General features: G+C 49.4%; 1 protein-coding gene across 6 annotated transcripts in view; it reads left to right on the top strand.

The window, feature by feature from the left end:
• Positions 1-7985: 7985 nt before the first annotated feature.
• The window catches only part of Zc3h12d (zinc finger CCCH-type containing 12D), a 38638-nt gene continuing 20065 nt past the window's right edge, over positions 7986-26558 (top strand). The window contains exons 1-3 of one of the 6 annotated variants that reach the window (XM_075949273.1): positions 7986-8222; positions 9400-9613; positions 15166-15549. In XM_075949273.1, the coding sequence (XP_075805388.1) occupies positions 15236-15549 (314 nt within the window). In that variant the 5' untranslated portion in view covers positions 7986-8222; positions 9400-9613; positions 15166-15235. Of the gene's footprint in view, positions 8223-8293; positions 8403-8978; positions 9019-9399; positions 9614-12598; positions 12729-15165; positions 15550-26558 lie in introns of those variants that run through there. The other 5 variants (XM_075949283.1, XM_075949290.1, XM_075949265.1 and 2 more) reach the window with 5 other exon arrangements.

Below are 26558 nucleotides of genomic sequence, written 5' to 3'. Positions count from 1 at the left end.
AGCTTGAGTCAGAAGCAAAGGCCTGTGCCGATCGGAGGAGCAGAAAGCTAAGGAGCCACAAGATGATGATCTGACCAAAGCGGAGGATTGGAAAGAGAAGCGAGGAGCCCAAAGACAGGAGGGAGTGGGAAGCCAAAAGCCAGGAAACCTGAACTTGATTTGCAGGCAATAGAAAACGCTAGCGTGTTCCTAAGGAAGTAGCTGAGGAAAGTGGGAGCTGGATATAGGTTCTGCAACGGGTTGGTACCACAGCCCTCATGGCTTTGAATGCAACTCATCCCATACCTGTGCCACGTGCAACCCCAAACCAGATTTAATCCCAGTAGGCTTCCCAGAGGAGGTGCTACATAAGTGGAGGCCTGCATTTGAGACCCGCGTTGAAGCAGTGCTCCAACGTGGAGTGGGCATCCCACCAATAAAAAAACAACAAATCTACAGTCCCTGCCACATAGCAAGTGTTACTGCAGAGAACAGCAGTTCAAGTGTCTGGAAGGGCTCCACATAGCAAGTGTTACTGCAGAGAACAGCAGTTCAAGTGTCTGGAAGGGCTCCAGGTGGATGTGGTGGAAGCAGGATTCGTGGAACCCCCCTAGTTAATGTGGACCCCATTCCACTAGGTGAACCAGTCTTCAGTGATATTTTCCATTGATTTTTGCAAGGAAAAAAAGATTGAGCAGCAAGTAGATTTTGTGTTAAAATAGTTACTTTGTACCCAAAAATGCTCATCATGCGCCACCTCACATTTCCCACTTCTCATACTGTCTTCGGGACAGTCACCCGGTCCGCCTCATGTCTACACACAGGCATGCAGTAAAGAACTTCGCTGTTACTGTAATCTCCTCGGATGGCAGCAGGCATTTCTAACGTCATAAAGGATGTTTCACTATTACACTGAATTATCTACTACTCACAAACCAAAAGCACAGATTCATGGCCTTTCCCCCTCTCATGCTGATGGGAAAGAATGTGATGGTTTCCACCACGAAGCTTGCATTGTTTCGGAGCCCACTGCACAGCCTCGTGGGTGGACACGGTGGTGCTGCAACACAGAGTAGCCGTTAAAGCTTCAGGCTCTGGAGTCGTACCAACCTGCCCAGGGCTCCCGGCTGCAGGGCGAGCTGATCTGAGGTGAGGAGATGCGGTGGGATGCTCTTTCTAGGGCACCAGAGCACATGACCACAAGCCAATGACTGAAAAGAACAGAAACTTCTCTCAGTCCTGGAGGCTACAAGTTCCAATTTCACTGTATGGTTGGGGCTGCGCTCCCTCAAAGGTGCTAATGATGCTTGCTGCTTGCTGGCCTCCGGTGTGCTCTTGGTTTACTGGCTGCATCACTTCAAGCCCAGCCTGTCTCCACGTGGCCTTTACCCTGCATTTCTGAATCTCTCTCTCTCTCTCTCTCTCTCTCTCTCTCTCTCTCTCTCTTTCTTTCTTTTTGTTAGTTTGTTTTTCGAGATGGTTTTTCTCTTAGCCCTGGCTGTCCTGGAACTCATTCTATAGACCAGGCTGGTTTCAAACTCACAGAGATCTGCCTGCCTCTGCCTTCCAAGTACTAGGATTAAGGCATACACCACCACCGCCTGGCTCTTTTCCCCTTTCTTATAAAGATGCTGGCCATTGCATTTAGGGTCCATTCAAGACCATGTGACTGTATCTCATCTGGATGACTTTTACAGAGACTATTTCTCAATAAAGTGTTCGCAGACTTAGGAAGTTAGGACTTGAGCATGTCTTGGGACAGGGTGGGGGATAGGGCCATGGTAACTTGGGACCATGTCACCAACTTGTGGGTAAGGTGTTGTGGAGCTCAAGTAAAGCTTCTGTGGCATTTTAGCCAGCAGACCAGCAAAGGATGCTGGGATAGCCTTGGAGCCTGTATTTCTAAGCAATGTGGCCAGTGTTCAGATGTGGTCACTTACAAGACAATGTCATTGGTCCAAGTTGTCAAGGCTCCAGGTAGCATATGCAACATTCTCCATTTTCACTGTGCCCATCTTGGTTTACCTATTAGTGACCCACAGTCCTCGTGTCTTTTTGATAACAGCATCTTTTCCCAGGAATGTATGGCATTCTAGCATGGGCCACCTCACATTTCCCTTGAGGGCTCTTTGAGAATTGAGGAGTCTAGGGCAGGCAGGACTTCCAGAGTCCACGATGGTCTATTAAAGCTATGCATTAGTGCAACTGTAGGTATGTTTCCCAAATGCTGATTTATTTGGGTTATGTAGTCACAATCTCATGATGAGAATGCCCACAGAACCAAACAAGGCACTGGGTACATCAGACACAATGGATTCAGTAGCTAAGATTCTATAAAGAAAACAGGATGATTCCCCTTGTCCCGTATTGCTCATGAGGCCCGTAGTCCTGACAAAGACTGGCTGATCTTTGGAGAGCCAGACCTTCCCACACTGGAGTCTGTCCAACAGTTCCTTGCTGGAGGAGGCCACCAGTTTTTTCAAGCTGTAGCTTCATAATGGCCTGGAAATGATTCCTCTCTCCACCTCTGGAGGCAGTGGCAAGAAGATCTCTGAGTTTGAAGCCAGGACAGCCACGACTACACAGAGAAACCCTGTCTTGGGGAATGGGAGGAGAAAAAAAATGCTTTTTTCTAAACCTTAACCAAATAGCCTGTGTGCGACAGCAGTACGTAATAATTGATAACTGAGTTAGTTTTTAAAAATTGTATGTGTCTGAATGTTTTGCCTGCCTGTGTGAATGTATGACTATATGTATGTATGTAGGTATGTATGTGTGTTTACTGTGTGAATGTGTGACTGTATGTATGTATGTATGTATGTATGTGTGTTTACTGTGTGAATGTGTGACTATATGTATGTATGTGTGTTTACTGTGTGAATGTGTGACTATATGTATGTAGGTATGTATGTGTGTTTACTGTGTGAATGTGTGACTATATGTATGTATGTGTGTTTGCTGTGTGAATGTGTGACTATATGTATGTATGTGTGTTTACTGTGTGAATGTGTGACTATATGTATGTAGGTATGTATGTGTGTTTACTGTGTGAATGTGTGACTATATGTATGTATGTGTGTTTGCTGTGTGAATGTGTGACTATATGTATGTATGTGTGTTTGCTGTGTGAATGTGTGACTATATGTATGTATGTGTGTTTACTGTGTGAATGTGTGACTATATGTATGTAGGTATGTATGTGTGTTTACTGTGTGAATGTATGACTGTATGTATGTATGTGTGTTTACTATGTGAATGTATGACTGTATGTATGTATATATGTGTGTTTATTATGTGCATTTCTGGTGCTCATGGGGGTCAGAAGAGAGCATCAGATCTCTTGAAACTGCACTTACAGACATTTGTGAGCTGCCATACAGGTGGTAGGGTCATCTGGGAGAGCCACAGCTACTCTGAGCAGCTCAGCCCTTTCTCCTGCTCTCAGCCTGTGTGTGACGAGCTCACACATTCCGACTGTTGACCGGGAGGGTAGATTTCCTCGTCTCCGCAAAGTTGTTTTGTTTTAGAAACCTGGTCTCACTGTGTAGTCCTAACTGGCCTGGAACTCGCTGTGTAGACCTACTAGCCTCCACCTGACAGAGAGTCTCCTTCCTGCCTCTGTCCCCTGAGTCCTGGGATTAAAGATGTGTTCCCCAGTGCCCTGTTCATTTGTCTCTGCAATTTGTCAGTACTGTCTAGGTGTTGGGCTTGACCACAGTCGGCTGTAGCAGTCCCATCTCCATTAAAAATTATGTTTGGGCCAGCTGTGGTGTCAGGCACTCATAGCCTGTGGGGTTAGGTTGCTGAGGCAGGAGGTTACCAGCCTGGGACACATCGATCTCAAAGAACAAAACAGGAACTGCAGAGATGGCACCGCCGGGAAAAGTGCTTGCCATGCAAGTCTGACAGTCTGAGTTTGCCCTGAACCCTCATCAAAAGCCAGGTCTGGTGGCTCACACCTGTAATTCCAGCTGTCCTACCATGGAGATGGGAGGCAGAGACAGGAGAATAGCCTAAAATTGCTGACCAGCTAGCCTGGAGGATGCAGTAAACAGGAGAAGACAAGATCCTCAACTCAGCAAGGTAGAAGGAGAGAATCGACGGCCCAAAGTCATCCTCTGACCCCCACACACATGTCACAGCATGCCTGTACACACACACACACACACACACACATGCACACACACACACACACACACACGAAATAATTAAACATTAAAACACTCGGGCTTGGGGCTTGGGGCACAAGAATCATGAGTTCAAAGGGAGATTCAATCAGTCAAAGCTTTTGAATTAGGGATGGGGGCAGAGGTTTGATCCTCAACCCACATTCACACAAAAAGAATGAATGAATTTAGCCAGGTGGTGTTGGTGCGTGCCTTTAATCCCAGCACTCAGGAGGCAGAGGCAGGCAGATCTCTGAGTTTGAGACCAGCCTGGTCTACAAAAGCTAGTTCCAGGACAGACTCCAAAGCTACAAAGAAACCCTGACTCAAAAAAAAAAAAAAAACAAAAAACCAAACAAACCAAAAAATGAATGAATTTATAGTCAAAAAGATAATAGCCATCGACTGAGCGTTTAACAGAGATCAGATGCTGTTACAAGTACGTGTGTTTATTTTTAAAGTATTTTTTAAGCATCTTTATGGTGTGGTGCTAAGGACTGAACCTGCGGCCTTGCATAGTGGGGAGAAGTCATGCACATGCTTGGTCAGGAGAGTTCTTCTTGGCTTTTCTATTAATGTGTTCACCAGAGGCAGGTGGGAGTCCTCAGTCTCCAAATCCTGCCAACATCCGGGTTTCTGAGCCATTCTGCTTTTTGGCAAACCTGTATGTGAGGATGGGTTCGCCAAGGCCATTTCGGCTTTTGTTCCCTGGCCGCTAGGATTGTCCACACCATGGCACATTTTTGTGCCCTTTTCTTTTTGGTTTGCATTATCTTTCATGAATTGAGACATTGTGTGTTTTCTGTATGTCCTAAGTATTTGTTCAGTTTTATATGCAACTTTTAACTTTGTTTACAATGTTTGGAGGTCTACAGTTAAATGTATTGGTTTTTCCTTCATAATCTATGCTGTTTGAATCTTGCTTAAAACAAACAACTCTCCATCCTGGGACTGAAAAGACATTTTCTCTCAAGCTGTAATGGGTCTTATCATTACATTTTTTTTTGGTGTGTGTGTGTGTGTGTGTGTGTGTGTGTGTGTGTGTGTGCACTGTCCACTCAAACAATTTAAAATGTAATGTGTGTGCATATGTGTATTGTGTGCATACATATATGTACATGTATGTACGTGAGTACACTGTGTCATGTCACAAGTGTGGAGGTCAGAGGACAGTCTGAAGGAGCTGGTTCTCTTTCCATTTTGCTGGTCCTGTGACTAGAACTCCGGTCATCAGAGTAACATGTATGGAAGTCACAGGACAACTTGCACAAACTATTCTCTCCGACCACGTGGGTCTCAGGATTCGAACTCACTCAGATGTCAGGCGTGGCAGTAGGCACATTTCCCAGTCGAGCCATCTTACTGGCCCTGTTTTCTTGTTATTTAAGTAAGATTTTAAACCATAATCTAAAGTTTATTTTGCTGAATCTACCAGCTTTGCAGCCTCAAGCCAGTGAGGTAGACTGGTGGTGTCCACAGGTACTGTAGACAGAAGGAGGCAGCCTTTCTGGTCCTTGAACATCCAGAGCTTCCAGGTCTCTGTGCATGTTACCTGCCTGCATGTTGTCCTCTTTCTGTGGTGAGAGTCTGTCCCCACATGCCTGTGCCCTTCTGGGCCACTTCCTGATGGCACAGACCCCAGCGTTACCAAAAAGGAGGGGAGAAGGCAGAAGTAGCTTTGGGGTTGACCAAGCAAAAGAGGAAAAGGAAGGAGGCTTGCCACCCTGCTTCTACCCTGCCCTGCGCAGGACTCAACAGCATTTCTGAGGTGTCGCCCTGTGTCTGTCATGGCTGCGAGATTGCAGTCCCCCTTCTTTTTCTTATTTGATTGATTCTTGTGGGGTTGGAGATGGAGTCCAGGGACTCTTCCCATGCAAGCTGCTGCCCTGCCCCCTCCTCTTCTAGGCAGAACTCAGTTTGGCGTGAGTAACATTGTAACGGGTTCCCCTTCCAGTGGGTAGCAAGTCACCTAAGCAGGACCGACTTCTTTCCCAGCCCAGCAGCCCGCAGTCATGACAACTGAAACAAGCCACTGTGGGTGAGCCCAGCCAAGCTTTCTCTAGATCAGATACTGGAGAGGGACCAGTAAAGAAAAAATACGGTGGCTCTCCTAACAAAGACAAGTGAGAATCGAGGTTTCTGGTCGAAATGATGTCTCCAGGAATTAAGACACTGAAGTCTTTTGGCCTCCACCAATCACCTTGTAGTCTGACAACTGAACAGACGCCATCATTTTTGTGCATGCACATGTATCTGTGTGAGAGGGCGCGCACTGTGCAGGAGGTCAGATGATCTTGGGTGTCATTCCCAGGCGCTGTCCACTCAAACAATTTAAAATGTAGCGTGTGTGTGCATATGTGTATTGTGTGCATACATATATGTACATGTATGTACGTGAGTATACTGTGTCATGTCACAAGTGTGGATGTCAGAGGACAGTCTGAAGGAGCTGGTTCTCTTTCCATTTTGCTGGTCCTGTGACTAGAACTCCAGTCATCAGGTTTGGCAGTAAGAACCTTTGCCTGCTGAGCCATCTTGCTACCCACAGACCTCTTTTTTTTTTTTTTTTTGAGAAATAATTTGATGCTTTCCACTTGGTCCCATCCTCTGCAGGGCTGGACACAAATCAGGATTCTTTTTTAAATGTCTGTTGCGTTTATTTATTTGTTGTTTGTGTATGTGTGTGTACATCTGTGTATGCATATGTGTGTATATGTATATGTATGTATGTGACTTGACACAGTGTGGAGGTCAGGGGACAGCTTGCAGGAGTGGATTCTCTCCTTCCACTGTGAGTCCAAGGAATCAGATTCAGGTTATCAGTCACCTGCTGAGTCATCTCGATGGCCCACAAATCAAACTTTTTATATCCCACGTCCTGGGTCCATCTTGATAATCTTCCCAGGGCTTCGATGATCTATTTTATCTAAGAGAATAGCTTTTGAGGCTGGGCATGGTAAGTTCACACCATTCATCTCAGCACTGGGGAGGCCAAGGCCAAAGGACTGAGTTCAAGGCTAGCCTGGACAGAGGGTGTTTCAGGACAACCTCGAGTACATCCAAAGGCTATGTTTCAAAAGACATAAATAAAGGGGGAGAGCAACAACTCATGGGTGAGAGTGTTTGCTGTGCAAACATGGGGGCCTGAGTTTTAACCTCCATCACTCGCGTGAAAGACAGGCCTCCTTACTCCCTCATTACCAACTCTTGTATTCTAAACTCAGCTTGACTCCCTGACCATGTCCAGTGGAAGGTGGGTTGCTGTGCAGTTGCCGGCATTGCTGTGAAACATCCCAAATTCAGGAAACAAAATCCAGCGTCTGCTTTCTGTATAACAGCAGAATGTTGTCCTGTAGAGGCCTGGGGTCAAGACCTCCTCAATTCGGGAAGCAGTCACCATGCAGGACTGCAGCAAGAGAGCCACACCCCGTGCTCCCCCTATCCCAAGGGGATTCAGGATTTGTTAGGACTTCTAGCTTCATGAATCAAGAGCAGAATTCTCCAAGCCCAAGTTCCCTGTGCAACTTGTAGTGGCCTCTGTTCTCTCCCTTGCGGAGACTTCCATCTTGCTGGCTGTGGCCCTCTTTAACTGGGCATCAACTTCCCCTAGGAACATCTTCAAGCACGCTGGTTTCCCAGGCACCAGGAGTGGGAACTTAGCAGCCATTCAGACCCTCCTATTCCCGATGCTTCTTCTCTTGGATGCTTGGCTCTTCCGGGGGGGGTGGGGTGGGGGGGGGGAGGCTGCTACTGCAGCCCTCAGGAGAGCCTGTTTTGCATGGCTGCTGTACTTTGATTCGTTGACTCAGGCAGAGGCGCGAACTTCCTACCTCGGGCTGCTTTCTTCCTTTTCTTTTTAACGCGAAGTTTAAGTACCTTTTGTAGCTGAGTGTGACTTGTGCAGGAAGTGGAGCGTAGGCATGGATCAGTTTCTAGCAGGGGAGTGGCCTGGGTTTTCTGCCCTCCTTGGACTCCAGGAGCTCCTGAGAGACTGAGCACTCCCTCGCTGGAGAGCCTTCAACGGGAAGGCTCAAGGAAGCTAGGCAGCTGTGAGAACCGGAGGGACACACCCTGCTGGTGAGTGTCTGTGCCCTGCTCTCGGTTGACAGGGCAGGCCCAGGACAGACTTCATTCAGTCAAGAGGAAGGGAGAAGGGCATGTTTGACGGGTGTGTGTGTGTGTGTGTGTGTGTGTGTGTGTGTGTGGACTGCCCTGAACACCTGGAAGTCTTTTAGATGTTCAAATTGTAGAAACAAGGTAAGCATCTTTAACTGCCCTTAGATGCAATGTCTGCTCACTTTTAGCAAGGGGTAAAAGTGTGGGGGGGTAGGGTGGGTGGGTGTCAGGGTGATCTTCCCAGCTGACGCAAAGCCTCTGTCCGTGGGCTTTGTAGCAAACTTCGTGCTGCGAAGTGAAGAGAGGGCATGGCTTTACCCCGTCTCCAGACTCCCAGAGCGTCTGCCCGGCTAGACTCTGGTTCTTTGGCGAGTTTCCTAGCTGATGCAGCTGAGGAGCTTCTGCAGCAGTCTCGGGGCTGCTGAGGAGATTGACGGCCCTTAATCTGGTTTGGCCCAGTCTTTGCAGCTCTGGAAACTTGGGCGTGATGCTACAATGGACCATGTGAGCCTGGAACATGGGTAGGACTACGGGTCATGCCTGTAAAGGCTTCAGATATACCTGTACTCAGGTATAACCTGTAAGTTACCTATAGCAACAGAGGAGGGAGGGGGTAAGTCTGAGGAGGAAACAGAAGTCCAGGCCTGCATGCCCATGTTCACAGCAGTTTGAGTGACAGTAGCCAAGAGCTAGAAGCAGCCAAAGTTCTCCACAGCTGGAGGAGTGAACAGACACAACCCCGTGGAACACACCTCAGGTGGAGTCTTACTCTGCCTCAAAAAGGAAGGGCATGCTGATATATACCACAACATGGGTGGACCTGGAGTCGAAACACAGGCTATACGACTCCACTCATGGGGGTGTGCTGAGAGCCAGTGGGAAGGTGGCTGCTACCTGGGACAGCGAGAATGAGTTCTGCTGGGTGGGGAGTTTACAGATGGCTGGTGTGAATAGCTCTCCAGCGTGTGAACAACTCACCAGTACAGGACTGTGTGCTTGGACCGGTTACAACAGGTCCTTGTGCATGCCAGGCAAGCAGCCACCACTAAGCTGCAGGCCCAGCCCCCTATAGTATTTTTTAAATTACAAATTTTCTTTAAGAAGTCAGAGGTGAGTAATTTTTTTTTTTTTAAATCAGGTCTTCAGTCCTGTGGGATGAAATCTTAGATTCTCCGCGACTTCCTCAAACTCTAACTGACAAAATCAAAAGAAAACAAAAGGAGCCTGACTGACAATTAGCTCTGCCGAGGGGCTGGCTGGAGGTCTGGGCCGACCACTACAAGTTTTCACGGAGTTGTTGAGAGCTGGGGCCAGGCTGACACTCTTCCCATTCAAGTGGCTTTGGGGGTCAGGTCAGGATACCGAATGTAATCTGGGGCTCAGTTCCGTGGGTGTGCACTGCAGGCGGCCGACCACTGGAGGGCGCTCTCTGGCCTGGGAGACAAATATCACCTCCCTTAGCAGGCTGGTGGCCCATTGAGTAGCTCTGGGACCCTGGGCAAGTCACCAAAGACTTTTTTCCTCAGTTTCCTCACAGAAACTGCCACAGGAGGAATGGGCTAGCTTGTCCCACTTCAAAAGGAGGTTGGGGCTTCCACAGACAGTGGAGGGGACATCAGCTCGTAATTTGGCAGTTCTGTACAGGGAGGTGGCTATGTCTCTGTTATGGTTACCCCTCACTTTTTCTCCTTCTCTCCTCGATTTTCCCAGAGGCTCTTTGAGGCAGAGGCTACAGGCCTTCGGCTTGAGGGGGTCTCCAAGCTGGGTTTGCTGCTTCTAGAAGGGGTCTCAGTCCTGAGGGTCAGGATGCTGGCAGCCACAAGGTCTCATGAGGAAATCTAGACGATTTCGTTGCTAATCTTCTGGACTATTTGTGACTTCCAGTCAAGATTGAGGAAGAAAACTGAGGTGAAGCTGTGTGGACTCTCAGGTTTTAAAAATAGCGAGGTCACACTTAAGCGGCCGCGTATTAGCGCGTGAAGAGCATCTCATCGGGGTGTCGGGGAGGGGGTTCTGGGGGGCAGGCCCCTACCCTTATTTAGAAGACATTTGTTTTTAAAAGGAGCGAAAGTTGCTGTTAAGGTCCCGAGGGGGATTATTTTCCGAAGTAGGTGAATTCTGTTAGTTTTGTATAAAAAGCAGCTGTCTGGTGGCATCCCTGCCTTCTGAGAGTGTTCTCAGGGTGACGACACTCTACCCCACGGAAAGAAGCAGTCACAGGGCAGGCCCTCATACCGCCGGCTGCCTGCTTACTCTCCCCACCGCCATCAGACACAAATCTCATTTATCTGCTCTTGCTTTTGTCCCACCGGGCAGCAGGTGGAAACTTGGACCTCTTCACAGAGCTGTTCCTTTGAGACAGAAGGGGAAGCCACTCGGTTGTAATTTTAATGCCTCCCTTTCTGCAATGGTAAGACGCTGCCCCTGTGCTGAGCACATGACTCAAAATAACAAGTTATTTTTGGAAGGCGCTGATTGTCACGCTCTGCCGTGTACTAGCTCTATAGCCTCCGTTTCCTCAGTGCCGAAAGGAGAGAATGTGCCCATTTAGACTGTTTTCCCACCGAGAGAAACAGGAAGTTTAGTTGAGAGTTCATAAAAATGATACGGAAACCATGAAAAGCCGCAGTAGTAGGGACATGTATGTTGTTATTTCTGAAGCTGTCTTTCTGTTCTTCCCTGCTCTCTGAAATAAGCGCAGAGGTGTGTGCACCGGCAGTGCAGGGAGGAGGGCTCACGGAACATCAAAATTTTGGAAGCTTCTGGAAAATGTAATAGTAGGCTTAGCCTATGGAGAAAACAGATGTCCCAGGTAGGGGGAGTCTCGTGGGTCAGTAAGTGACACCCCTCGCCTCACAGTGTGACGTGACCCATCAGGTTTGTGAGTGTCCTCTTTTTATGTGAAATTTGGTCCAGAGTTGGACCCTAGCCCTAGAGGCCAAAGCTTCTGTGAGAGGAGGATTGCTCACTAGACACAGAGAGAAGGTGAGGCTGGACCAGAGACTTGCAGTTAAGAGAAGGGAGGTAGAACAGGGCTGACCGTGAGGCCCCGACTCTCATGTGGATGAGTTTTGTCCTTTAATCTGTGCAGGATAGAGGGCTGTGGAGTTTGGAGAAAAGAGGAAAACTTCAACTTAGACCTTAGACTGCCTATTTAAAAAACAAAAAACAAAAAACAAAGGTCTATCAAACTCTGTTTCTCTGGTATCGTTACCCCCCACCTTTCCTTTTCTTTCTCTCCTCTATTTTCCCAGAGGCTCTTCCAGGCAGAGGTTACAGGCCTTCGACTTGAGGGGGTGCCCAACCTGGGTTTACTGCTTCTGGAAGGGGTCTTCCCACAGGACAGTTGCCTCTGTTTTCAGTCCTGAGGGTCGGGATGCTGACCGTCACAAGGTCTCATGAGGAAATCTAGACTATTTCGTTGCTAATCTTCAGGGCTATTTGTCTTGGAGTGTGACTGGACATTAGCGTCACTGGGGGGGGGATGGGGACAAACTGCATCCCGAGACCTTGGGTCCTCTCGGGGTCTCACGGTCCTCTGAGGACTCCCCTGGCCTTTCCTGGCACCATTTTTGTGTTTACTTCTCTACTGCGTGTCAACAAGTCCCATGAGTTGATTCTCTCAGGGACTCGAACTCAGCTCACTGGACTTGGTGGCCGGTGCCTTTACCAGACGAGCCTGGATGACCCCTCCACACCCTTCTAAAGGAGATCAGTCATTCCCCACATGGGCCTTGAGAGCACACTTTTCTTTCTCTTTCTTTAAAATATTATTCTAGATTTACTTACTGTGTGTGTGTGAGTGTTTTTGCCTGCAGGTCTGTATGTACACTGAGTGTGTGCCTGGTGTCTTTAGAGGCCAGAAGAAGGCAGGATTGCCTGGAACTGGAGTTCCAGATGGTTGTGAGCCACTTGTGACTGCTGAGAACCTGACTCAGATCCTTTGTAAGAACAGCAAGTGCTCTTAACTGGTGAGCCATCTTTCCAGCTCCCAAAATCACATTTTTTTTTTAAATCAAAGCAATTGTTCTGGTCTAGTGAGATGGCTCAGCCAGTGAAGGCACTTGCTGCGAAGCCGGGCGACCTGAGTTCCATCCCCAGGACCCAGTGGGTGGAAGGGGAGAATAGGATCTGACAAGTTCTCCTCCAACCTCCACATGAGCACTCTGGCACACAAAACAAATACAAGCATGCATGTGCACGTACGTGTGCATGCATGTGTGCGTGCGTGCACACCCCCCCCCAAATAACTTTTAAAGAAAAAGAACAAAAAGCCAAACTCTAAAAACCCAATAGTGCTTATTTTGGATTTATGACTTGTTACTTAGATTTTTTGGTCTGTTTTCCAGAGCAGATGATGAGTTAGTGGAGATTGAATATTGTTTTTTTGTTTCTGTGGAGCCAGTGTGAAGAAGGCAACCAGTGACTTTGTTCCAGCGAGGAGTGAGAGGGTGGAGCAATGTTGGGGTGAGTGTGGAGAGCAGGTGGGTGTGCAAAACATCCAGGAGACAGAACTCGCCGGATGTGGAAGTGTGGAGTCAAAGGGGGTCTCTGAAGGATGCTGGTCTTCGAGATTTGAAACTCAAGGAAAAACGTGGGAAAAGAGGAAAACTCCAGGGTCCATTTAAAAAATATCTGTTGAGCTCCTCAGCTCTCCCATACTAAAGGGTGGGACCCCGAGGCGGACAGGTCAGAACATCGGGTCTCTTGAGAAAGACACGTGATAACTCATGTGTCCTGATCCCACATGGTAGGTGGCGTGACCGAGCTCTCTTAGGTCTGAAGAGTCCAGGACGATCCCGCTGAGTGACGTGCAAATTGAAATTTAAAGCTTGCAACCCCCAAAGAGACAAGTGTGTGTGTGTGTGTGTGTGTGTGTGTGTGTGTGTGTGTGAGAGAGAGAGAGAGAGAGAGAGAGAGAGAGAGAGAGAGAGAGAGAAAGAGAGAGAGAGAGCATCCTGAAGCGGTTAGATATGAGGAAGACATTCATTTCACTCTAAGGACTAGGTGGGTGGTGGGGTGGTCGAGCTCAGAGCCACGGGGTGACACAGCTCTTCTGCATACCCAGGAACTTGGGGTTTTCTTCTAGAGTCACTAGAGGCTGTGGTAGAGCATTCTTTAAAGTAGGGGAAATATGGTCAGATTTGTGTTCAAAATGCAGTGCTGGGTCCAAGCCAGATGAGCTTGGGCAGAGGCAGAGTGGGAGCTGAGCATGTCGGGGCAGCAGCAGAGGCCGCACTGTCTGGAAGGTTGAATTTGGAATGCTCAGCCCTGGGCAGGCTCTGGCCTTGTTAGTTCTGTTCTTTCTCCTGCCCTAGTTGGAGAGGTCTGCAGAAGTGTGTGGAGTCAGGGCAGGAGGCTAGCCCGGAAACACATACGCTGTAAGGGATTCCTACAGGAGAACGGAATCAGAAGGTGAAGAACCCATAGCATTCACCACCAAATTTGATGCTGGGGGCGGGGTATACAGCAGGCAGGTCCCGGAAGCTGGCTGGAAAAGTTGCTCAAGACATGGTTTTTGTTGTTGTTGTTTTAGTTTTTTGAGACAGGGTTTCTCTGTAGCTTTGGAGCCTGTCCTGGAACTAGCTCTTGTAGACCAGGCTGGCCTCTACGTCATGAGAGCTGGGATTAAAGGTGTGTACCACCACGGCTTGGCTCTTAAGATGTGTTTTAAAGGAGAAAAGCAAGCTGCTGACTGCCAATACGCATAACATGTCATTGTATATGCAAAAATAAACCAGAAGCAATCCTTTGTTAATATGCTAATAGGTGTACAAAGAAAGTTCTGGAGAGATGCTGGGAGCCATCAGCACTAGAGGCACCAGGAGAGTTGGGGGAGGGGGGAGGGGACGGAGTGGGGCTTGGGAGAGTGGGGTGTGGGCCATGTATTGTATCATCCTTCTACTTCTGCGCTGTTTGAATATTTTACAGTAGCTATGTCTTCAAGTTTATTTCTGCATTTTAAGACACCTTTGGAGGGTGTCAAGCTTTGTTTGTGAGTAGCACAGAGACCCAGCGTGTCCTGAATATTCCCATTTTCCCCTTTTGAAAACAACTGTCAAGCATAGTCCCTTCCTTGTCACCCCCCCACACACAGGGGGGCTATGCTGGGTGCCCCACAGGAAGAGCCAAATTTGGGTCAGGACCTCTTCTTTTCAAGGTCCAGGGTGATCTGAATATCATCTGAGCCAGAGTGCAGAATTGAATTCCTGGGTAACTCTGCCTTTCCAGGAGGGGCCCTCTCCTGGGAGGGTTCTTCCCTGGATGGACCTGCAGCCTCTGGTGCCTGCCAGGACTGCTCCAGCGGTCTTGGCAGATGAAGGCTGGCACAATCAAAAGTCACTGGGTTCTGGCGGCTACGTGTTCAGGATCAAAGAGTCAACAATGTTGGTTCCTTCCCAGGCCTTACTATCTAAGCGGTCCCTTCACAGCTCTGAGGTGACACATCTGTGTGTGTCTGGTCTCAAGTGCCTTACCTCTTCTTGTGGAACAGCTATTGCAGGGTGAAGGTGTGCCCCCAAGGACCTGATTTGAAAGGCCCTGTCTCTAAATACAGTAACACCCTGAGGTATTGGTGCAGAAGTCTGGGTAGATACCGTGTCACTTCTAACAGTCTGTAAAAAGATTCCCTTGGCTTGGTGCCTTACTCAGCCCCTGCCACCTTGGGCCCTGGCACTCAGGAGCAAAGGGCTCAGAGAACGCACTGGTAACAGAGGTGTGATTGCATTTGTGGCTCGCCAGCCACACCAAACAACTGAAAATCCTCAAGGGGACCAGGCTAGGCGTGATTTCCTGACAGATAACACGGGGAGGGAGGAGCACACACACAGCATGCCCTCCTCACCCAGTGGCCTGGCTGCCAGGCTGCTTAGCAAACACCTGACTACTGCCTTTTTCCTTTTAGCTTATGCCTGTGCAGTTCTGCCAGAAGGAAGCCCAGCGCAGGAGCCGTGCCAGGCAACAGTTGGCACAATATGGAGCGTCGGAACAAGATGGAGTTCTTCCAGAAACTGGGCTACAGCCAGGACGACGTGGTCAGGGTGCTGGGCAAGCTGGGTGACAGTGCATTGGTCAACGACATACTGCAGGAGTTGATCCAGACCGGTAGCCGCCCGAGGGCCCAGGAGGATCCCGTCAACAGCACTGGAGTAGTGCTGACGCCCCGGGGATGCTGTGGGACCCGGGACTCTGCCCCACAGGGCCTGGGGCCAGGACTGGAAGAAGCTGGTGGAGACCCAGGCAGCTCCCTGCGGCCCATAGTGATCGATGGCAGCAATGTGGCCATGAGGTAGTGTCCTTGCTTTCCTTCATCCTGCTGTTGGGTGCTGGGGCCTGGGACTTTGATCTCAGGAGTCCAGGGAACCATTTTCCTCTCCAAAGAGTTTTGGGCACAATGGATGAGGTTTTAGGTTTCCGGATGACAAAGTCACACATGCATATCGCATGCTTTGCCCATAGTCACTTTCCATGACTCCCTTTCGTCTCTCCTGCTCTCCTTCCACTGGACCCTTCCTCCTCAACAACAGCTCCCTTCCGTTTCTCTGCCTTACATATGTATGCATATACATAAATCTCGATTCCATATAGATGCCGTCTTTGACTTTCTGAGCCTGGCTTATAATTCTTAGGAAGATGAATCTCAAGTTCCATCTGCTTTCCTGCAAATGGCACAATCATTTTTTATAGCATATATTTTTATGCTGCATTGTGTACACATACTCCGTTTCCTCTTAGTATCTCTTTATCTGGTGGTGGGTATCTGGACTGATTCTGTAACTCAAATATTGTGAATGGGGTTCCGGTAAACGTGGATGGGAAAGCGTCTTGGTGCCAGGTTTGATTTAGCTTCCTCTGGGTATAAACCAAGAAGTGGTGTAGGTAAATCAATGGTAGTTCTAATTTTAATTGGTTGAGTTTTTTTCTTTTCTTTCATTTTCCATCTCTCTCTCTCTCTCTCTCTCTCTCTCTCTCTCTCTCTCTCTCTCAGAATTCCTCTTCTATGTGCATCTTAGTAGTTGTGGGAATGAGGCAAGCTGCCTCAGTTTCCCATTCTGTGACATAGAGTCAACCCTCCCTTGAGGGGAGTTGTAACAATCTGAGCTACAAAAGGTGCCAGCTGTAGTCCGCTCAGCAAGTCGGTGCAGTGACCTCGCTCACCATAGGCACAGCCTTCTTCTGAAGGAAGGGAGCAAGTGCTGGGCAGGAGCCCAGGGTTAGGTGTTGGCAGAATGTCTCCTCTGGAGTCTGTCCCCAGGCAGCTGTGTTATTCTGGGAAGCCGAGAGTATCGGTTCCTCTCTGTGCAGAGCAGGCCAGTAGGTCTCCACGGTCTCCCTCAGGGCTTCAGAACCAGAATGCCATGCGAAATGCAAAGCCCTCTGCTGGGGGCTGGCGGGGAGGCCAGGCTGCAGTTCCCATTCAGGCTGAAAGGAGGGTCTGTGGCCTTGCTGCTCCCGCCCTGAGTTGCAGATAGTGCCAGGTCAGTCTGTACCTTGGCTTCTCTGTGTGTTTGGGGATTCCAGCACAATGGCGCGTGTGGTTATTGAGCCTGACTCGGCTAAGCTCCGCTGTGGCCCAGACTGCCACGCTCAGTGCTGGGTGAGGAGGGCATTGCGCAAACTTGGCCGAGCTACAGCCGGGCAGAGGGCAGAGCCGTAGGAAACTGTTCACGCGCGGCTGTAATACTTCTGCTTCCCTTTTTAAAAGCAGAGTAGGGATTCCGAAAAGCAGTTATCAGCCGCTCCAAATGTGTCGACAAGCTTCCGAAGCTCCCCCTCGCGGATATGAGCTCACTTTGAATTTGGCATAGTAGGACAGAAGTTTGGAATGGTCCCGCTCAGTGTGGCCCAGTCTTGGGGCTGTCCCCAGGCACCCAGCATGGTGCCTACTAAGGCCTTCTGCTAGGTTTGCCCATAGCAGCGATAGTATCAAGGGATGGTGGAGTCCCTGCTGCTCCCTGGGACTTAAAACTGTTGTGCTCTCGCTCTCACGATCTCACCTACGCCCTCTTCTGGCAGCAGAAGGGAAACTGCACCATCTTGCTCTCTAGGGTGTTTACTAAGGGTGTTTCTATTGCTGTGATGAGATATCCTGACCAAAAGTAACCTGGGAAGGAAAGGCTTTAGTTAGCCTCCAGGTTCCACACGGACCATCATCAAGAGAAGCCAAGGTAGAAACTCGGTCAGGAACCCGAAGACAGGAACTGAAAGAGAGGCCAAGGAGGAGTGTGATTCACTGGCCCGCTCCTCATGGCTTCCTCAGCCTGCTTTTTCACACGCACCAGGATCACCTGCCCAGCAGTGGCGCTACCCACAACGGCCTGGAGCTGCCACCTGAATCTCTAATGAAGAAAATGCCCCACAAACTTGCTTATAGACCAGTTTTAGGGAGGCATTTTCTCAATTATGTTTCCTTCTTGTGGGGCAACTCTAACCTGTACCAAGTTGACCGTAAACTAGCCAGGACAGGGCCTTGAAAGAATCCAAAGGCCAGAGAGATGACCCGGCTGTTAAAGCCACTTGTTGCCAAATCTGATGACCCGAGCTCCCTCCTGGGACTCACAGGGTGAAAATTCATGTTAACTATCCTCTGACCTTCTCCCGTATGACCCCACCAATCAGTGAATGTAAATGACTTTCAAAATGAGTCCGGTGTGCCCTAGCAGCCCTAGGAGCTGCAGAGGGAAGAGGCGCCTGGCCTCTTTGGGATCTGGACAAAGCAGGCTGGCCGTAACTGAGAGAGGATCGGGTGAAAGTTGTTACTGCACAAATCAAAGCCCCCAGATTTCCGGAATGAGTTCCCTGAGTTGGGGTGAAAACAGCAGAAAGGTCACAGGGCAAACAGACTACTTCAGGACGGGGTTTTCTCTTGGGATCAGAATGATGTTAGGGTGCTCGTGGTGGAGGGCACTCTTTGGATGAGACTCTCTGTGCAGCCGGGAATTCAAACCAAAACCACATCCTCTGTTTGTACATGACTACAAAGTGTCCTAGGTCAATGCATTCAGTAACACCACTGCCACCCCCGGACTTCCAGCCATGATCAATTATGTCTTTCCACGATCAATCTGTGTGGGTGGAGAATGGAAACCGTTACACTGACTTACTGCAAAGAATGTGTCAAAGTCTACGGGTTTTCATATACTTTCAGTGAGACACACACACACACACACACACACGCATGCAGGCACGCGCGCGCGCGCACACACACACACACACGCACACGCACACACACCTCTTTGCCCCTTGGGTCCCAGGGGAAAGCACAAACTCTATAATAATCCTATGACTGTTCATCCTCAGTGATTTCCTCCAGAGGGAAGTTCTAAGAGCATGTAGGGGGCGGGTGTCCCTCCTCTGTTCCTCTACTGTCCCCTCCAGTGGGAGTCTGGACAAGGCCTGTGTTCCCAGGGCCAGACAGATCCTCAGCCACAAAAGAGTGGTCCACAGAGAGGCCCCCTTTATGGGGAACGGAGGGTGGGAATCCAAAATGGTGGTTCATTACCTACTGAGCACAGAATTTTGGTAACGCCAGAAAGATACTTTTAGGAGGTCTTTCTTCTCTGACCCTTATATGATCCCAAATTGCTTTGGGAAGCAAGGCTGCTGCCTGGTCCTGGGGGCATGGGGGGTCTTAAAGCCTGGGTGGAATGTGTGTCTTTTCCCACTAACATATAAGAAGTGGAACTCCTGTTGGCAGGGGCAGCTTCCACAGCTGGCTGTCCCTCCATCCTTGGAGCTTGGGGTGTCCAAGGCTTTTGCTTACAGGGATCAACAGCTTGACTTTTGATAGCAATGCTTGCTCCCCCACGAAGGAGAGGTCAGCCTCCCAGAATCAGGCCAGGACATACCCAGACAACAAAGGAGATTTATTACCCTGGAGGAACAAGTGGGGCTGGGGAGGCTGCAAAGGCTGCAGCAGCAGCAGCAGCAGCAGCAGCAGCAGCAGCAGCAGCAGCAGCAAGCAAGAGAGCAAGCGCTGGTGTTTTTGTGGGAACGGGTTCTTAAGGGGGAAGTGGGGGACCGTCTCTGCTAGGATGAGTTGGGAATCCTAACTGGACATATTAACCAAATAATGAATCTTGATGGTTGGACTTCGATGTTTTGTCTCTGGAATGTGTCAGTGGCCAAATAACGGACTAGATAGACCTCGGGGGCTAGCTTTTGGAATGCACGTTTTTAGCAGGGGGTAAAAGGGCAGAACCTTTCTGTCAAGTTTGTCATGCTCAGGCCTGCTGGAACTCCTTCACCCCCACCGCCCAATCATCGGGAAGTTCCCCACAGGCCAACACCTGTTGTCATTTGATGGCTTAGGATAACATATCTTCATGCGGTTCTGTTTCTGAAAGACAGACATCTGAATGGAGCTTTTGGATTAAAACCCAGGTGTGTGCAGAGCTGAGTTCCTCTTTGGAAGCCTTAAGGGAGAACCTCTTTTCTGTTTCCTGTGTGGCTGGGTCTGGGGCCCACTGACCTTCAAAGCCATCAATGGCTTGAGACGATATGCAGTGTGACATATTTGTACGCACAGCACTGCCTCTCTACTGAGAAGGTGTATAGATTTTAATAAATTATTAGGGACCACTGACATACAAATGAGACGTTATGGATAATGCACCAAGACACCCACCCCATGTCCATACAGAATGTCTGAGTAGGGCCATCTGTCCTGGTACCTGAACCTTCCAGTTGCTGAGGAAGGGACCTGATGGTTCTGAGGTCAGCACTTGGCTCAAGTTAGACCCAGCTTCCAGTGCTGTGTCCCCAATTGTGCCGCTTTATATAGAAGTTTCTGTGGCTTTCTCTCTTGAGTCCTTTAGGCTGTTTAGGCCAAAGCCTTTGGTGATGGTTGAACCCAGATGAGCTGGACTGGGTCCTGAATTGAAGGCTTTTTATGAGCAAGGACGCATTTGCTCAGGACACACTGGGCTTTGAGATTTAGGAGACACATTCTGACCATGACTCATTCACACAGAAGGGAGCTGAATGTGCGGAACTACCCCATAACCAGCTCGAAAAGCCTGCAGCCTCCTCATTTGAGTGGCCCCAGGAGTTCCGTGGGTTTCTAGACGGGACTGGTAACTCACATTCTGTCATTTTTTAAGGAGCGAGTCAAATAAATGAGAATCTTAAGTTGTGAAGTAAATGAGTACCATACCAGGCCCCGGGAAGCCAGATCTCACATGTATTCCAATCTCCCTGCAGGCCCCGGGAAGCCAGATCTCACACGCACTCCACAGTCTTTCTGCAGGCCTCATGTCCACACAGGAAAACAGAAAACCAGCTGCAGAGGACCCCATGTATCTTTGCCTGAAAGCCCACATTCTGACCACTTGTCCAAAGCAGTTGAGAGGGTGGAAAGCTTGGTTACTTGCTACATGTGGCGCTGAACCCTTGGAAGGTGGCCAACAGCACAGAGCACCTGAGCGTTAGAAGTCATTTTCTTTTCATTCATCTGAATGAACTGTAATGGCTGCACAAGCTGACTGCTTGTCCAGCTTTTCAATTTGGCCAACTGAGGAGCCTCCACGAGTTCCAGACTTTAGTCTTTTTTTTTTCTTTTCCCGAGATTTATTTATACAATTAAGAAGTTTGGCTAAGTAACTTCAGAAGATTTTTTTTTAAAAGTCTCTGACATGCTAAGATTTAAAGCACTTATTTTACAAATTCTAGAAAGAGATGAGGGCATTCACCTCATAAGGTGACTGCTCTTCTTTGGAGGCTGAGATTTAGTGACTCACCTGAGGTCATAGAGCAGGAAAACACCAGCTCTGGGCTTGTACTCTTTCCAAAGCCACCTATCACCACCTTCCCCTCCCTGCATCACCCCTTCCCCTCCCTGCATCACCCCTTCCCCTCCCTGCAGCTCTCATCACCCCTTCCCCTCCCTGCATCACCCCTTCCCCTCCCTGCAGCTCTCATCACCCCTTCCCCTCCCTGCAGCTCTCATCACCCCCTTCCCCTCCCTGCAGCTCTCATCACCCCCTTCCCCTCCCTGCAGCTCTCATCACCCCTCCCCCTCCCTGCAGCTCTCATCACCCCCTTCCCCTCCCTGGAGCTCTCATCAGCCCTTCCCCTCCCTGCATCACCCCTTCCCCTCCCTGCAGCTCTCATCACCCCTTCCCCTCCCTGCAGCTCTCATCACCCCTCCCCCTCCCTGCAGCTCTCATCACCCCTACTAGTTCTCATCCCTGCAGTCTCCCCTCTCCCTAAATCTGACCTGTGAAATGACTGCAAGCCGGGCAACCATGCTCCCACAGGCCTTTGTCCTGGTGTTAAAACCCTCCTGTGTGGAGTACAGCCCTCTGGATAGGGTGCCAGCTGTGGACAGGATGTATCCAGTCCCTATTCCCTTTGAGAGGGATTTGAAGGGCCAGTACCAGGAAATTCCTGCTACTGCCAATGTTGGGGTCCCTCACATATCATGTGCACATTGAATGGTGGTTCTGATAGACGCACAGGCCAGAGAATCCTTTCCATTACATGAAGGGGCACATACGTGTGTGTGTGTGTGTGTGTTCATATAAAGGAGGGGGGAATGTAAGCCTGTTAGCTGTATAACCGTTCTCTAGACACCTGACCTCAAGGTAAATGTCCAACAAGGCCCTTCATTTCTTTCTATAGATACAGGTCATGTAGCCAAGGCTGGCCTCTCTCTTTAGCAGAGGATGACCCTGAACTTCCAATTCCCCTGATTCCAGTGCTGAAGTGCTGGGAATGCAGACAGACACCACTGTGCTTGGTTTTATGTGGTGCTGGGAATGGAACCCAAGACTCTGTGGATCCTAGGCTAGTATTCACCAGTGAGCCACACCCCCACCGTTTACCCTTCTCCCTCTTCTTCCAAAACAGCCACCACAAAGTCTTGCTATATGGCCTAAACTGGCCCTGCATTTCATGCTCCTGCCTCAGCCTGCTGAGTACTAGGATTATAGATGTTAACCGCTATGCCTGGGATTAGGTGCTATTTTACTTCTAGGCTGGGGTCTTGGGTTCCTACACAAATCTGCCCTATTTCTGCCTCATAAGAAGAGGGCAGGTTGGATGGTGGTGGCGCACGCCTTTAATCCCAGCATTTAGGAGGCAGAGGCAGGTGAATCTCTTTGAGTCTAAAGTCAGAGTTTCAGGTCAGCCAGGATTGTTATACAGAGAGAAACTCTGTCTCTGGGGGGTGGGGAAGAGGCAACCAGGGCAACCCTGTACATCCTTGTTCATTTCCTTCCACGACCTGGGTTGGGTTAGACTTCCCACTGGGCAGGTTCAGAACACCGACATTTGAGCCCCCAATAAGAAACTGGGCAGAAAGAGCACAGCCTTTCCATCTCAGAGCCCCGAGACATCTTTGTTCATTCCACTGCATGACTGTGACCTATGACCCCAGCTTCTACAGGGAAGGATTTCTTGGACACTAGTCAGAATGCAGCGTGTAAAATTATATTGTCTAGTTTGTGCAAAAGACAGTCCCCTTAACTGGCTGCCATTGGCACACTTGTCCTGTAGGCAAAATTTGCTTCAGACACCAACCACTTCCCTTTTCAACCCTCCCAATATTCAAAACCTCTAGGCCCTCACTTCCCTTCCCATGGCCTCCTGGCAACTGGTTCTCAATGTCTGTCAACCTCTCCACGGGAGGGCCTCCAAGTGGGAGGACTCCCATTGCACAAGACTTGCTCTCTGGACCTCAGCGATTTTGGGGAAAGGAAGGGTTCATAGTGGCAGTTAGGCCTGTAGAGTTACCATCAGATCTGGGAACTGGGCATGTTTCTTTGCTTTGGTAAAGGTAAAATGGGGGTGAAAGTCATTTCTTTATGGGCGTAATGTAATGATGAAATGAGCCCTCTCACCTGGCAAACAGAACTCTCTACAGTTAATAAAATGAGCTTTAAGCCTTTCTGACAGTACCCATTCCCCTAAAAAGAGTTCAAGACAGGATCTTACAAAGACCAGGCTATCCCCAAACTCATAATGTAGTCAAAGATGATCTTGATCTCCTGATTTTCCTGCCCTTACTTCCTGAGTGCTGAGATTGTAGGCACGCACCAGCATGATGGCAGGGTGTGGGCATGCTGGACAAACACAGTGCCAACTGAGTTCTGTCCTTAGGCCCTGTGCTTTGAATATTTCGAGAAAAGATCTTTGTAGTCTGGGCTGGCCTGAAACTCACCGTTAGCCAAGGCTAGTTTTCAAGCTTACCATACTGTTTAACCTCCTGAGTGCTAGGATTACAGGATGCCTGGTTGGCATCTTAGCCCCCAGCACAGTCCTGGTGCAGTGGGTGTTTGTAAGTTGGTGCAAAGACAGGGACAGATGCCCAGATGGACCCTTCTCTCCTGGAAAGGGACCCGAGATGACTGTCACCTCCTGATTGGAACTCTACTGAGACTCAGTTTCCCTCTTTCTCCCTCCCACTGAATGTCCCCGCCACCCAACCCCACACCCATCAAAAGATCCGGGAGAGGAAGCTGGCTTATTTCTTTTTGCTAACTGTTTTCAGAACCAATTGTATGACCGCCATTGTCATCACTTCAAGCCGCCTGTCTATGCTACACGCATCAAAACTCATTCTGACTAGAGAGTTCTAGGTTACAAAAGCAGATTGCCTCTACCAGTTCAACAGAGACACGCAAGTGCTGCGTGGTTTTGAGTGATTAAGACCGATACACGAGAGTCCCAGGAGACAGAGCAATTAAATAGTGTTCAGAGTAACTGGGTTAGGGGCGATTTTGCTTGAGAACTGACTGGAGACAGATGGCTGCAGGGCAGGAGCTGTGCAGGCCTGAGGGAGGGGAGGTGGAAGAGGTGTGTCTGTCCTTCGCAGTTCTGTGTTTCCTCAGTTTTTTAGGAGGGGCTCATGACTTTTGCCTGTACCTTATGGTGTTTCCTCCTTGTCTAACCTTCTGGATGATCGGGCTCTGTCTTCCACCTCTGGCCCGACTCCTTTCCCAACAGTTACTGGAGACATTGAGTTCCCCTGTGATAGCTGGGACAGGAGGGCTTGGCTCTCATGGTACCCTGCTACAAGCGTGTCCTGGTGAATTGGGATTGTAGCAAAAATTTTAGGTCAACAGCTGGGACTTCAGCAGCCCCAACAGGTAAGCCCTACTGCCTGTCCCAACATGCTAGTTAAAGAGACGAGGAATGGGGAAAGCAGAGACCAGAGACTTAACTAGTGTGCACTGAGAAGACGGACAGATAAAGGGGTCCAGGGACCCCCCAAGCTCGGGGTTTAAATAAAGGAAGAGTTGGAGCAAGGAGGAAGAGGTGTCCATAATTAGGCTGTCCTGGTCAAGGTGTGGTCGCCTGTTTCAGCTCCAGACTGCAGGGTCATTCTAAGAGGTGGTTATATCTTTTGATCACTGTCGTCACCGAAGGGGACAGTCTGGTGTTTATTAGACAACTTTCCCTAGGGCAGAGTCTCTTCATTCTGGATAATGTTCTCACTGCAGAGGTGGCCTGTGCTGTCTTAGGAAGCCTGGTTGATCACTGTGGGACCAAGTGAGGCTCAGTGTTTTTGGGAAAAAGAGCTTCTAAGGCTTGTGACAGGATTGTCATTTGGCTTTTCCTTATGCCTGCTTAAAATAGTCTCCTCCAGCAGGGACCTGTTCCGTCTGTAGGTCTCTAACAACACCAGGTCTAGGGCCTGTAAGAGGTCTAGGGAGATGTTTCCTGCACCCCTATGAGACACTTCCAAACCATGCAGCCTGCAGGCCAGAATTTTTCTGAGGGTGTGCAGCCTGCCCCGACGTGCTGGGCCACAAGGCTTCAGCCTCTTGTTTGAGGCAAGTTTCTGTGTCTCTGCTACTCCCAGGGCTTTTCAGAAGAAGGAGGGGCCAGGAACAGCCCTGAGAATGACTCCCTTACCTCTCTCCCCTCTTCTTTCAACCTGTATTCGTGTGTGGGAGGGGTTCATGTTTCGCTTCCTCCTCCTTTCCCACTGTGTATGGCTGCCACCTTCTTCCTGCTGTTTGCACAAGGCTCCCAGAGCAGCCTCTGAGGCCGAAGAGAAAAAACGCCAGCCTGTGAAGCCACGATCCTCATGGTTACCAAAGCTGAAGGAGCTCCCAGAGGCAGTTTATACCCACTCCAAGTTCCACAGGTTCCTTGCTTCCCTGGACTCCTGCTCTTAATCTGGAGACCTGTGTCTATTTCCGTCCCAAGAAAACAGCAGAAACAATCACACGACAGAGTCAGCACAGCAAGGGGAACTCAGCGTGGTCTGTACTAGGGTGTGAGCTGGCTGCTTCTAGCCAGGCTTCTGGGAACTTGTCTCAGGGCTGGAGTTTAGAGTTCAGGGTTCAGCCATTCAGAATCTTTCAGAGGACACTCGTTCAGGTCCCAGGTCAGGCAGCTCACAAGCACCTGTCAACGCCTGCTCTAGACGGACAAGACGCCTCTGCTTCCCTCTAGCACCCTCTCTTGTGTATACATGCTCCCACCTTTCTTGTTTTTTTTTGGGGGGGGGTGGGGGGGTGGGAGATGAACCTGTCTAGTCTCATTGTCTCTTGTATTTATTCTGTGATTTGTGGTCACATTGCTGTACCTTCGGTCCCCAAAATAGGACTGTAGGTCTTTCCAGGCAACCCTCCCCTTTGCCTGTATTGTTTTTCTTCCTGCTGGCAAGGAGGCCAAGGCAGGTAGCTTTTCAGTCATGGAGCTACTCAACAAGTTTTTAACTAAGCCTTCACCAATAATCAGGGACCATGGTTAGTCCTTGGAATCTTGGTGGTCATGCAGAGTCTTTTGGGGTTGTGCATGTACATGTGTGTGTTTGCACGTGCGTGTGTGTTGTTGTGGCTTCTTTTGTTTTCTGTTTTGACAAGAGCTTGCTATGTAAGCAGCCAGTCTACCTCCCAACTCCAGGCAATTCTTCAGCCGCAGCCTCCTGAGTGCTGAGATTACAAGTGTGCATCAGTGGGTCTGGCTGGGTAAACGTTCTTAACTGCTAGGAAGCTTCTGTGTGATGGAGTCTAATAAGTCAAGGGCTGCTTCCTGAGGAAGCAAGGATTTAGCAGAGAACTAGAAGAGAAGGAAGAGAAGCGAATCCCCTGACAGGGCAGGGATAGCTGTGGCAAAGACTCACTGACGGCCTCCAGCAAGGTGCTTGGTTGAATACACAGCCGGAGGAAAAACAGACTGGAGAAGCGGGGAGCAGAAGATGATCTCATCTGGAGGTCCGGCTCTGCCACATCCATGGCTCAGCCTGTTGAATTTGCCTTCACACTGTCCCAGATCCATCCACTTGTCTCTGTCTCCAGCACCAGTGACCTGGATTGACCCAGCTCAAGCCCAGTCCCCCAGAGG

This window comes from Microtus pennsylvanicus, chromosome 1, assembly GCF_037038515.1.
Source record: "Microtus pennsylvanicus isolate mMicPen1 chromosome 1, mMicPen1.hap1, whole genome shotgun sequence".
NCBI classification, from domain to species: Eukaryota; Metazoa; Chordata; class Mammalia; order Rodentia; family Cricetidae; genus Microtus; species Microtus pennsylvanicus.
The sequence above is the reverse complement of the archived record's forward strand: the minus strand, read 5'-3'. Positions and strand labels throughout refer to the sequence as shown.